The sequence below is a fragment of the Anguilla rostrata genome, chromosome 3, assembly GCF_018555375.3.
Source record: "Anguilla rostrata isolate EN2019 chromosome 3, ASM1855537v3, whole genome shotgun sequence".
Taxonomy (NCBI): Eukaryota; Metazoa; Chordata; class Actinopteri; order Anguilliformes; family Anguillidae; genus Anguilla; species Anguilla rostrata.
In genome coordinates this window covers 3,755,226-3,768,585 of record NC_057935.1, presented here as the reverse complement: position 1 = coordinate 3,768,585, position 13,360 = coordinate 3,755,226, and the positions used below count along the sequence as shown (strand labels likewise).

The 13,360-nt window shown below is 41.4% G+C and overlaps 2 protein-coding genes and 1 long non-coding RNA gene across 3 annotated transcripts; 2 read left to right on the top strand and 1 right to left on the bottom strand.

Moving 5' to 3' along the window:
- On the top strand, positions 1-2,653 carry LOC135249864 (uncharacterized). Its single transcript, XR_010328808.1, has 4 exons — positions 1-247; positions 846-890; positions 1,391-1,516; positions 2,001-2,653. It is a non-coding gene; the product is annotated as an uncharacterized LOC135249864 (long non-coding RNA).
- Positions 2,654-5,338: 2,685 nt separating this feature from the next.
- Positions 5,339-8,779, top strand: LOC135249863 (T-cell surface antigen CD2-like). The gene is made up of 6 exons (XM_064325495.1): positions 5,339-5,480; positions 5,881-6,156; positions 6,733-6,996; positions 7,569-7,670; positions 8,091-8,183; positions 8,540-8,779. The coding sequence occupies exons 1-6, from the start codon at positions 5,384-5,386 to the stop codon at positions 8,578-8,580; spliced, it is 873 nt and encodes a 290-aa protein (XP_064181565.1). The 5' UTR covers positions 5,339-5,383; the 3' UTR covers positions 8,581-8,779.
- Positions 8,780-8,874: 95 nt separating this feature from the next.
- Positions 8,875-13,234, bottom strand: LOC135249862 (uncharacterized). The gene is made up of 6 exons (XM_064325494.1): positions 12,786-13,234; positions 12,228-12,506; positions 11,798-12,097; positions 10,490-10,714; positions 10,059-10,187; positions 8,875-9,688 (listed from the first exon to the last, which is right to left on the bottom strand). The coding sequence occupies exons 1-6, from the start codon at positions 12,844-12,846 to the stop codon at positions 9,522-9,524; spliced, it is 1,161 nt and encodes a 386-aa protein (XP_064181564.1). The 5' UTR covers positions 12,847-13,234; the 3' UTR covers positions 8,875-9,521.
- Positions 13,235-13,360: the final 126 nt, after the last annotated feature.

The window sequence follows — 13,360 nt, the reverse complement described above, 5'->3', positions numbered from 1 at the left end:
GACCCCGTCTCTCGCCCCGCCGTGTCCGTGGTCTCCTGCGAGTGCGGGCGAGCGAGCCTCAGGTGTGAGGTGGAGAGGGGGGACAACGTGTCCTTCCGGTGGGCTGTCCCGGGGGGGTCCGCGAACGCCAGTCTCGGGGCGGGCGCCCTGCTCTCCGTGGAGGTCGGCGACCGGCGGGAGCTGGTCTGCGTGGCCAGCAACGGGGTCAGCGCGGAGACCAGCGACCCCCTCAAACCCGACTGTCCCGGTGAGAAGAGGGCTGCCTGCGTTCGCCGTGAATTCATTGAAACCTCGAACCGCGGTCTTGAGAAAAAGCACGAGAGCCCAGTCGTGACAATTCTAGCGCCAAGGTTTTTCGGGACAAAAAAATTCAAGCATTCCTTTTGTTCAGTGAGCAATCAGAAATTAACTAATAGTGATGTTACGTTTCTATACTAAATATTTTAAACAGTTCTTGTTTGGGATGTGAACTGCAGTATATCAATAATGGGAATTTGAAAGTAAGGTATTTTTTATTATTATATTTTATTATTGCTGCCTTTTTAGCTTCCAAATTAGTGCAGAGATATTAATTTAGTGCTCAATAAATGCTTCGTAAATATGTTAAAGATTATGGTTTACCATTTATGAACTGACACCTGGAAAAAAAAGTCTGTTAATTTATGTTAACCTGGGGGAATTTAATGCTTCCGGCATGTCAACAAAAATATCTAAAATACATATGAGATTTTAACACTTTTTTCAGAGGTAATTAACCACGGTAGCAGTCAAATTATAGTCATGCACATAATATATTAAATATAAATATTTGCGGTTTCCCTCATTCTCTTTATTTGTTTTATCAGATGCCGTAACACCATATCGGGTATCTGAAACAGAGGCAACTGAAGGTCAGATATCTAATGTAATTTACAGTGTGTTCTATTATGCAGTGGTAACTTATTCTTTTTATTGCATGCTCCGGCCAGTACGTATATTTATTTTTGGACTGATGTCAAAAGAAATTGCCCCGAAATTACACATTTTTGGAGAGGTGCATGAGGTTTATTTTACCCCACCTGCATGTTCTGCCTTACCCGGAGCAAAGTATGTGAACCGGCTTGATTTAATGAACTTTTCAGCTGTACAAATGTTTTATATGTAAAATTATGTAGTCTGTTTATGCATCTGCTAATTGCCTGCAATTACCAAAAAATACATATGTGTAGATGGGCATCAGTATTTCAGTAAGGCCATGCAGGGTTTGGTATTTGTTCAGTGTTCAAATTCTAAAAGGTAAATCTACATTATAGCAGAATGAATCTGGATATTCTGAAATTATATTCAGAATATGGAGCTCCCTGATTATTTTTATTTATTTATTTATTTATTTATTTATTTATTTTTGTAGGTTACAAAAATTATGCAAGACTTAAATTATGCATCGAGTTATTGCTCGGTGCCTGTGGAGTTTCTCTTGCCATCCTGTTTGCCATCTTGTGCATCGCCAGCAGGGACAGGGAGGGACCCAACACAGGTGAGCACAATCCTGAAACTGAACCAAACTCTAGGGTAGGGACGATAACACAAACACCGTGCTTGCCATTTCATTTCCTTTCCGAAGTTAAAATATACATAGGTTTTTATTTAAGGGTGGTGTTTGCTCTGTTGCGGTAGGGTGGCAGTATAGTGCAACCTGAATTGCTTCAGTGTATATAAATGGACACTATGTAAATGTAATGATAAGACATGTAAATGTATGTAAATCATTCTTGATAAGAGTGAATCACCATGTAAATCATTATCGATAAGAGTGAATCAATATGTAAATCATTCTTGATAAGAGTAAATCACTATGTAAACCATTCTCGTGTTCTAAAATGGCTGTAATTAAATGTCATAGTGAAGTTTATCGTAGTTCTCCTGAATCTTCTAGGACTGTTTCATGTGTCATAGTTTTCTGTGTAGCATTTAGCCAGGTTGACTGTATGTGTTCAGACTTGTCTGTCTGCTTTTGTCAGAGCGTGGCCCATCTCCGGAGGAAACTGACGTGGTTTATTCTCGGGTCCGCATTACGAACAGAGACAAATAAGGTACCCCTGGAGAAGGATGTGGTTCAGCCTAAACTCTGTCCACAATAATCATGCTCTCCACTTTCCGTTAGGATTTGCACGTGTTACAAAGACCTCTTTCAAGCCCCGTTCTGCATTGTGCTTTACTTACATTTTTTATCCAGTTATCAACATCACTTGTTTGTCAGACATGTGGAAATTTACAAAAATGTGCCTTTATTGCATCCACTTCTCAAAGTCAAGGTCAAAGTACATTGTGGGTAGTCTGAAGATGTCAAGGATACTTAGTACGTTTACAGTGAATGGACTTCCATAGGATTGTGCAAGTCTTTTTTTTTTTTACTAGACTACTGTACCTGATCAGTGCTAGAATGTGTTAATCCAGTGCCTTGGGAGTTTCATGAATATTTTTTCAACTTGACATGTAGCAGAAAGTCTGGATTCACTCAACAATTGTTCACAACCTTGACTTATAAATAAATGTATATAAATAAAATAGGTTTTTTACAGTGTAAACATACCGTTTTCCTTCATTTTGTAATTATTGAACTCAACATATTGTTGTTATTAAAAATAAATAAGATCCATGCATTGAAATGTGATTCAGAGTTAAGGGCAAATGTTCAAGAAATCCAGGCTGAATTCATATTTTGGGTTTGTCAGTTTCAAATGTTTTCATGTTAAAACATCTCATTTATTTATTTATTTAGGATCCCCATTAGTTATTACCTCAGTAACAACTATTCGTCCTGGGGTCCACACAAAAGACAAGACAAGATAAGACATTCAAACATCACATTATAGACAATCCACATTATCAACAAAACAAAAATGAAATAAAAAATAAGAGAAAATAAGTAGTTCTCTCACATTCATACTGTCACCTCAACAATAAATGGTTAAAGCAAATAATACAGTTAGTAGGCTAGGTATATATAAGTACTATATATAACTGCCAATACTACTAGTCCATAGTGAAGCCTTACCTCGGTTAACACCACAAATATAATCAACCTTCACATACAGAACATCATATGTAGCCTAAACTGAATTCTTTCTGAATAATTGCTGTTTTTAATTTCTTTTTAAAACTGATTTTACTGATAATCTGGGTTAAATGTTGTGGTAGTTTGTTCCAGGTTGCCATAGCCCTATACATTACAGTTTTCTTTAAAGCATTGGTTTTAGGTAAAAGTAATGCAAAGCATCCCGTAAAGGCATGTCTGGTGTCATAATAATGTCTATCATTGGTTTGTGTTAACTGTGAATATAAGTATGTATGTTTTCTTAAGGCACAAATGTTTCTTATATACATGACCATGACTCATTAAAAAAAGAAACAGGGCAAACGGCCTATCATGACCTTCTGCTGGCCACACAGGTCAGATTGCTGATGCACTGTGCATGTACGTCATCGATTGTGCTATAAGTATCAGGTCATTCAGTCAAACGTGGGTTTCTGATGGAAAAAACTGGTATGACTGCTACACTGTTATGTCCACTGCATGATGTATGCTCCCCATGCCAAAAATGGACTGAAACGTGATTCCTGAATTGAATGAAACAGCCTGTGAAACAGCCTTGAGAAAACTGGTTCTCACGGAGAGTGTCTTTCTAAATTCTAAACTCCTATCTCTAAATTAAAGTCGCATGCAATCGGCAACATTGACCTCAATGCAATGCTAACGGAATGATGGAAACAGGCGCTGCTGTTGCTATTGCTGTTTCTACAATGCGCACACGTCTGCACAGTCGCACAAAGCCATTCAAAAACAGCTCAAACAACCGCAAGGTTGATTCTGTCTTTAACACACCCGCTTCCATTTGCTTGTGCGTGTGTGTGTGTGTGGTTGAGGGTGCTTTTTTAAGGTATGTGTAGTTGCGATGTGACAAGTCGATCAGTCACTGTGGGACAGGTGAGTGAAAGTGTCACATGACTTCCTGAGTGAGCATTGCCATGTATATTTTAGGTATTCAGCAGACTGTCTCACACAGAGTGACACACGTAGTCACATAGCTCACACACAATCCAGTAAAGAGCTAGGTCTTTTCTGAACAAATTCAGGCAACTTCCACTACATTACATTACTGGCATTTGGCAGATGCTCTTATCCAGAGCGACGTACAACAAAGTGTATAACCATAACCAGGAACAAGTGTGTTGAAAACCCGTGATAAAACACTGTTGCCTAAAATGCCCCATTTAAATAAAATGCGATTGATTGATAGTATAAAAAAATAGTATAAAAAAATAAATAAAAAAACACCATAAAGTACGGCTGGATAATTCGATTTTTTAAAAACACGCATTTTATCTGAGGTTACGCTTCTTACCTCATGTCTGCCCCCCTGTCCTACGTGTCTCAGCAAGGTGCTCTATTTGTAAATGGATGGTAAATGGACTGCATTTATATAGCGCTTTTATTCAAAGCGCTTTACAATTGATGCCTCTCATTCGCCAGAGCAGTTAGGGGTTAGGTGTCTTGCTCAAGGACACTTCGATATGCCCAGGCCGGGGTTTGAACCAGCAACCCTCCAACTGCCAGACAATCGCTCTTACCTCCTGAGCCATGTCGCCCCATGACCCTCCACCTCATTCACTGCGAATAATTGTGCTTTACAGCTCACCAGGTGTCAATCACATGGCCCGAGATGCACAGTGAATTAATGTCCTGTAGGCTCCACCGAATCACAGCCAAATGTGTAAAGACACTCACACCGTGTCCGCGAAACAAATCAAAGCCGTTGTTTTTTTAAACGGCAACTTTAAACATAAAGATCAGAACTTTGGCGTTTTTATCCCTTAAGCATTGTAGTTCTGCACACTACCGGACGATATGGTGTCAACCACTTCAGGCCGTGTTTCTTGAACAACTGACACAGCATTTAGACTTTAACCAATCAAGGGGCCGGCTATTTGCTGGGCTACCAATCAGAAGTGGATTTCATTTGCATACATAATGACCAGGATGTAGCTGGCCTCGCTCATCTCTTTCGTGTTTAGACACGACATACTTCACATTAAAACAAATTTAAAAAAAATAATTTTTCATTTTTTTTTTCTGTTCTCATTTTATGTACTGTATACTTTTAAGGCGAATGTCGCTCGGTGCTCGAGAAGGTATGTGCAGAGGTAAGGTGCAGAAGCAGTCACGACGATTTTTTTCTCTGCAGCTGACCACATCTAATGGCCACGATTAGATAATTTATTAATACATCTGAGAAACCATGCAACCAGTCTCTCACCCCAACCCCCCCCCTACATGCACACACACACACACGGTGATGAATCTTTAAAAAACAACAGCGCTGGACGTGAGACGGTAGCCATTATGCGCAGCATGCATCCGCTCCCCACTGCGCACTATCTGCAATTAGTGAAAAGGGTCGCCTTTCACATCATGGGTCTGCATATCTGTGCGCAACATGGTAAGTCACATTTATTTTTGCTCAGATGAATTACTATTGTTAAAAGTTTATAAAACTTTTCAGTGGTTTGCAGCTGTTAGTACATACGTGAAACACTCGAGCTGCAAGCTGCAATAATGAAAGAGCTGCAAAATATGATAATTATAATTATAATTATTATTATTATTTTTATATATTTATTGTTATGATGATGATGATGATGATGATGATTACTATTATTATTATTATTATTATCAAAGCCACTGGCGTGTTTTTGTTTTAGACAGCTCTCTTCTAGAGATCTTTCTATGATGAAAAGCCATTTCCTTTTAAAATATTCGTTTTCAGTAATGATATTTTATTTTATAAAGTCGTTGTACAGATTAGATTCCAAGTAACACGTGTCTTATTCCTAATTTAGTCATGGCACAGAACTCATCCAGAGAATTCAGACAAGTTGGGGACACCATATTTTTGCATCCTGCCAGGACAAGGGCAGACGTCAACGATGTTCGTTGGAAAAAATCAAATGGAAAAACTTTTAAGTTACATTGTGGGAGTGAATGTGAGATTTTTGAGAATGGATCCCTGCTAATCAAAACAGCCAGTAAAAATGACACAGGAAATTATACTGTGGAATCGTTTGACTCTTCTGGCCGAATGATTTCAAGAACTGGCATTGAGCTCATCATAATAGGTATGATTTTAAAATGTTGCTTATCTTGAAAAAACTTGAGGTTTTCTACCTTGCCCCCTTCATTCATACTGATGACCAATACTGAAGTAATGAATCATGTGACACTGAATTATTTGGATTTTGAATTGTGCCTTAAACAAAACGTGATGTGGGATTAGTGACTATCCCAGATAACATTTACTGTCCTTCTCTGACAGCAAAAGGCAAATAACCTCAATTATTAGAAAAGGGCCCAAGAACCAAGCGTGCATTTTCCAACTGTCCTTTAATGGTATTTTTTTTTTTGGCCGAACTTCACTGCCTCTATGCAAGCCACTGTAAAATGCTTTGCCATTACTGTGAAATACAATAGCACGCAGCTTGCAGAAGCCTGAGATCGACCATACCTTGACATTGACCACAACCATGTTGGTTTCCTGTTTTCAATACTGTGTGTGTGCTTGCAGGTCACCGCCAGTATCATGCACTGTGCAAATCGCCGGTAGAAGACAACACTTAATTTACATCAAATGCACCTGTTGTTTTATTATATTTTTTATTATTATATTATGCGGTTTTGCTCCTGTTTCTTCGCAGAGGCCGTATCGCGCCCAGCGGTACGCTCTTCCTGTACGTTGGACGGACGAGTCCTCCTGGCCTGTTCAGTAGACAGAGGGGACCGTGTCAGGCTGCAGTGGGCCGGTCTCACGAACCTATCCAGCCTGTCCCCGCAGCCAGCGCAGACTGAGACCGAGAGAACCCTGTACCTGTTCGGCAGCACGCCTGGCCACGTGCTCTGCGTGGCAGAAAACCCCGTCAGCAAATCCAAGTCCAGCCGATCCACTGTCAAAAGATGCAGAGGTACACAGCCAATGCACAGCCGATACAGCCGGCGATGTGTGATGCTAAATGACAGCTCGTTAGCCCTTTACAGTGTAAGATTGTAAACATGTGATTAGAATGCTCCTAACTGAACATTCTGATGCTGATGTAACAATCACTACTGGTAATCGAAAGAAATGTCAAGTTTTTGACATAGAACACTGACATAGAATTTTGAGGAAAAAAAAAACATTCCAAAAAAACTACTCTTCAAAGGGTAAAAAATTATTTCCAACATCATTTTACTGGAAGGACAGGAGGTAAATGGGAGACTGCATGGGAGACAGGAGATGGTTAATTGCTTTGTGCGTTTTCTTCGGCCTCAAATAATAATTTTGTAAGAAACGTCCTGATCTCTCTGTAGCTATTTGGACGCATAGTTACAAATGTGCTGTTTGCTACAAATTAAGAGCCCGATGAAAGCATTCTCAGCACTGGATCATAAAACAACCTGTCGGTCCTGAGGTACTGACTTATTGTCAGTAATTCTACAACTTAGTGTCATGCCAGAGTGTCATAGCTAGATGTTCACCTAATCTAAATTTAAACAGGCCGTATTCCCGCTTGCATCGCGTTTGGATTGTTTCTCAGTATTCCAGTCTGTTCCGTGGTCTTGCTGAAGTTTTACAGGAAACCAGCCAAGGACAGTGAAGGTCAGTAGAGCATTCCTACATTATTATTATTATTATTATTATTATTATTATTATTATTATTATTATTATTATTATTATTATTATTATTATTATTATTATTCAAGACACAAAAAATTCTAACTATTCAGAAAATGCAAATGTGAAAATGCTCCACAGTTCTCATATCAAATCAAAACAGAATTTTATAAAACATTTTTCACAATTAACTTAGTTAGCCTAGTAGGCTATGGTCAACTTCAGCAAATGAGCAAATGACCACACAGAAACGGGCACAAATAATTATCGATTTAAAGGTACATTTTCAGACTCCAATTTACAGCTCACTAGCGGCCACTGGGGGAACTGGTGGAGAACAAGCATAACATGGCATTTTGGACTGCCGACAGTCCTAATTTTGCTTAATTATGCTCACTGTTTCAGACATGGGGGAGAACATCTACGTTACCATGCAGGGGCTCCAAGACAGGAGACTTGAAAAACAGGAAAAGGAGGTCCTGGACAACTCAGTTTATGGTAACGGATCGCGTGGATGACTTAACGAGTATGTTTTGAGTGGCTATGTTTTTAATCGCTAGCAGTGTTCACCACTGTCGTCTGTGACATCATACCTTCGTGTAGAGCACGCAGGGTGCTCCAGTCTGCTTGGTAAGGGTGTCAAATCTATTTAAACTGGTTAAATTAAGGTAAATACAATTAGCTGAAAAACGTAATAAAGATGAGTGAGAAAAATCAGAGCTTTAAGTTTAAGCTCAACTGCCTTTGTATGATTTCCGGCAGCAGTGCCACAGGGATTTCCAAATCAAACGACGGTAAACCAAAGCGGAGCGATTTCAATTTTGTTTTGCGTTCCTTTGACTTTTACCTTGCAGTTACCTGCGAATCTCTACGGGCCATCCGTGCAGAGACATGAGCGAAGCCACGCAGAGAACAGAGACGCCCAGAGACGTTCAGACTCAAGTTACCGAGTGTAAGAACGGCAACGAGAAGGTTCGGATGAGCTGTATGCATGCTGTAAATCTGCACCAATACTGCGAAACTGTACATTCGTGCAAGAGATGCTATTCTGCAGTTGTGACAATATTAAAAAAGTTATACGTCAAGCTGACTTCTGATTAATTCAAATTACGAATCAAACAATCAAAATCATCCAAAAAATCATCCTTATTTATTTATTTTTTTACATGAATAAATAAACTTTTCGACATTCATTTTCTAACAACAAATTTTTAATCACACAAATCTTGGCACACATCATATGACAATCACAGAATGTGATGCAGGCTCAACACTCAATTTCCAATTTCCTCAACTCATTTAATCTAAACACTTTACTCAGTCACAAACATACGTTAGTACTACATATTTAATTTGCTATACACTGCTGGCATGAGGAAACATTAGCCAGCATCCCCTCATGAAAGAGTACAGCAGTGTTTTTTATAAAAATGTGGAATGCTACACCCGGCCCTGCACTCTCATAGAGGATTCCCCGGCACAGCTGATTGGCCCGAGGGGGTTTGTTGCTGAATCAGTGGGGCTTCTGATTGGCCAGAATGGCTGCTGATCAACCAGAGAGGTTGCTGGTGCCCAAAATATTTGTCGTGTCTCACCTAACAAACCTTAAATTCTAAATGAACTCTTCTTCACCGGATACCACTACAGCCAATGATATTCTGCCCAGGCCACGTCCACATTCTGGAATGTACAATACATTCCGTGAAGTTTGATGTACTTGGATTTTCAACGTTATCATATTGTTGCTCTGGCATGCTATCTTACATGCAATATACACATACACAGCGGGAGCTGGGAGTTCATTTCGGCCCCTGTTGGCACAGTGTATTAATCTCATTACTGCCCCCTGGAAGGTTTGTAAATTAAGGTGGACATTTCCACTGGCTGGCTGATTCGGTAACTGGCCTTTTCCTGGGCAGAGGGTGGCGGGGGTTGAAACATACGCGAAACGACCACGTAAATCGCCTCGCTGTAGTAAATGTCTTCCGCAGGAACCATGGCAGCTACAGAGGAAGCAAAGACACAGAGAGAGCGCAGCGAGTCACACAGAAATCACCACACAATTAGCTTGTCATTAACCGCGGATTATCGTCACGTTCAAGTTCCCGTACGGAAGATTCCATTGTCTAGGTTTCAGAATTTCAGAATTTTAAAATTTTAAATTCACTTTCAATGAAGGGATGGGGAGAGGGCAGTTTTTAAATTACACCAAAATATGATGCAAATACAACTAAATACACTAAAAATATTGTAGAATATAAAATAATCGATTTCATTTTATATTACTTAATGAGTCCTAGCCTGATCACTTTAAAGTAAGAAAAACAGATAGCAATGTAAGAATCTAAGAAGGCTAAAACAGAAACCACTTACTCGGCTGGAGGCTTTGGTTCCGCCTTCGCTGCTTGAAACGTATATAAAACTCAGCCGAAGATAGAATCAGCACGATAATAAAAGTGCAGCAGACTGCAAGGATGTAGGCTGTGGTCGCCAGGTCGAGCCCTTTTAGAAAGTGAGAGAGTCCCGCTACTGTTTAACAGGAAGTGTTTCGCCACAGTGCTGACATGAATGTGACACATCAAAACAAGAGCAACAACAGGAACAACAATAATGATAATAGTAATAATAATAAAAGCTATTCTTCTTCTTCTAATTATTATTATTATTATTATACCTACTTTTCTTACAATGTACTGCATAATAAAAGCAATACAGAATATAAAAGATTGATGTAAATATATGTAGACTTATGTTCCACTGAGATCTTAGCAGGTATGAATACGTCTGTGGCACGCATGACTTACCTATGCACGTAAATGACACAGATGCATTCCTGTCAGGGTAGTCCTCCAGTGCACAGATCAGTTCCCCGGTGAAGGGGTCCAAAACCTGGTCGTTATGCCCCGGCGCCCTGTCCCCCTGCCCCGTCCCGTTTAAGATCCACACAGTGGGAACCTCCCACTTTGCCCGACAGCGAAACTTCGCCTTTCCGCCGAACAGGCAGCTGTAGTCAATGGACGGCTGTGGCACTAAGGGGGGGACATTGCATTACATTACATTACATTGCATTGCATTGCATTGCATTACATTGCATTGCATTACATTGCATTACATTGCATTACACTGCATTACATTGCATTACAGGCACTAGGCAGACACTCTTACCCACATCGACTTACACAACTTTTAACATGGCATTTACATTGCATCAATTTACACAGCTGGCTATGTACTGAAGCAATGCAGGTTAAGAACCTTGCTCAAGGGAACAACGACAGAGCACAATGACCGGGAATCGAACATGCGAAGACCAGCTCCTCCTTACCCATTATGCTACACTGCCGCCCATCACAAAGGACGGCCTGGTCGAGAATTGCCGACAGGTCATCTTTCAGACATTTGATGGGACCGAGGCGTTTCTGAGGCTGTGATTGGTCGCCACAAGCCAGCTGCGCCTGCTTTTTAGACCGCAGTGGATTGTGGGATACCGTCCCCAAGCCCATCGCAGTTTGGGGCGTATCTGAAGTTTCGTTTGAGGATTTATTTCTAAGTTAGTCTCAAGAGAGAGATGCAGGCTACGGAATGCTACTATGCAATATTGCTACTAATCACTTAGGTCTAGTGAAGGCAGATATTAATGCTACTGCATACAATGACATTCTAAACAACTCTGCACTTCCCCAGAGAAAGACCCTTTCCTGTTTCAGCATGACAACGCCCCCTCGACAAGACCATTTGATATAGTGGTCCTCCATTCCTGCACTTATTTTTCTTTGTATCATCGTGCTGATGTTGTAGCTTGCAACGCCACCGAGTTTGACTTAGCATAAGTTAGGTCAGAGTAATGTTCACCGTGTGAACTGGACTTTATGTGTTCTTGGCTACGAATGACTGTTATAAAAATGAGTGTTGCACCTTATCGGGACCTGTGTTTTGTAGTTGTTCAAATGACCTTTGGTACGCACTTGCTGTACGTCGCCTTGGATTAAAGCGTCAGCCAATCAAATGTAATGTAATGTAATGCTTGCTGGCTTTGCTGAAGCGCATTACCTCTGACGATGATGCGTTACGCGTGACGTGTAACGCTTGCTTGCATTACTGAAGCTCATTACCTCTGACGACCAGCCAGCGCGACCATCGGAGCCTGAGATATCCAACGGAGACCTCCAGGGTGTGGTTCCCCGCGTCGCTGATGCGTACCCTGGTCAGCCTGCACTCTCCCGAGGGGGACATCTCCACGCGACCCCCAGGCTTCTCAGAGTACGTAGGCCCCGATCGGTTCAGCCGGGCGATCACCGAGCCGTTGATTTCCCACACGGCGTCGAAAGGCTCCGAGAATGCCATGAGGTTTTCCACAAAGACGTCTACGGGGCCGCCCAAATCTCCGTGGACCTCGCGGAGCGTCTTCAGACCTGTGGAATAAGAACAGACTGATTCTTCTAGATACTTGCTCGGCGTACACACATAGCGATGCGCGGTTTGGCCCCACTTTCCTGATAAATGAAAATAATCCTGATTTATAGCCTTCATTAGCCTACTCACACTTCAAGATTACGGTGATCTCCTTGGGTGTCCGTATGCCTGCCATATCAAACAGCTCCACCGTGTAAGCTCCAGCATCCCTTTCCTCAAGCTTGTCCAGCTGTAGAGTCTTGTTCTGGGAAAATGTCAACCTGTCGCCATACTCCCGATTCACCTCATTTCTTTTCCACCTGAAAAGGTAGACGCCGTTTTTCTTTACTATCGCGTCAGAGATGTTTCCCCTCTCTATGCCAAGAGGAAAGATCAAAGATTCTCCCAGGTGTTTAGAAATGGTCTGTGCTGAAATAAAAAGATGCACATACACACACACACACAAAACATGGGAACACACCTGTTAAGTACGACTTCTGCATGAAGTTTGACGATGCTAATCACAATAAATTATTAAAATGAAAGTTTAAAATAATCTGTGTTTTGCGAATCTTTAGATTTCAGTGCAATGACAATTCAGTAAACTGAATGAAGACTTTTTTTTTTTGCATAACTACAATCACGGCATGACATGCTTTTAAATCCATTGCGCTGCAGGACACAATTATATGTTTAAATAATACATACCAGACACGAGGTATTGTACATTCCAAATGAAATAATACAGGAAATAATATCTCCAGCCCATTGCGCAAGCCACGCTATGTTGAGCAGTGAATCAGCCGACGCTTCCCTGCAGTTTGTGTACTGAATTGCCCTCGGCTGCTCCGAAACCCCAATCTATCACATTGCCGACGGATTCTGTGAAGAACTGATACCGCGCAGCTCTCGCAGGTGGGAACTAAAAGTGCTCACGGTCACGGTGAACGAGGGGCCCTAAATATCGCAGGGGCGGACTCTCACGGAAGACCGGGTTCGCGGGCCGTTGAAGGATTCGTCCCCTGAGCGCCGTGAGCCGCGATCTGGAGCAAAAGCTACACCAGAAACAGCCCCTGACCTGGCAGTTAAAACAGGGCGACAACAACAAAAGGACGTTCAATCGATTCCAAGTGTTCAAACCAGCTAAGACATTGGGACGATTGACACCAGGAAGCAGGTCTGGGGACGAACGTGCGGCTTCTCCTTATTTGTAAAAGAGGAAATCGCAAGTCACCGCAAGAGGTGAAGAGACAGCGCAAACCTAGGCATCAAATCCCCAGTAA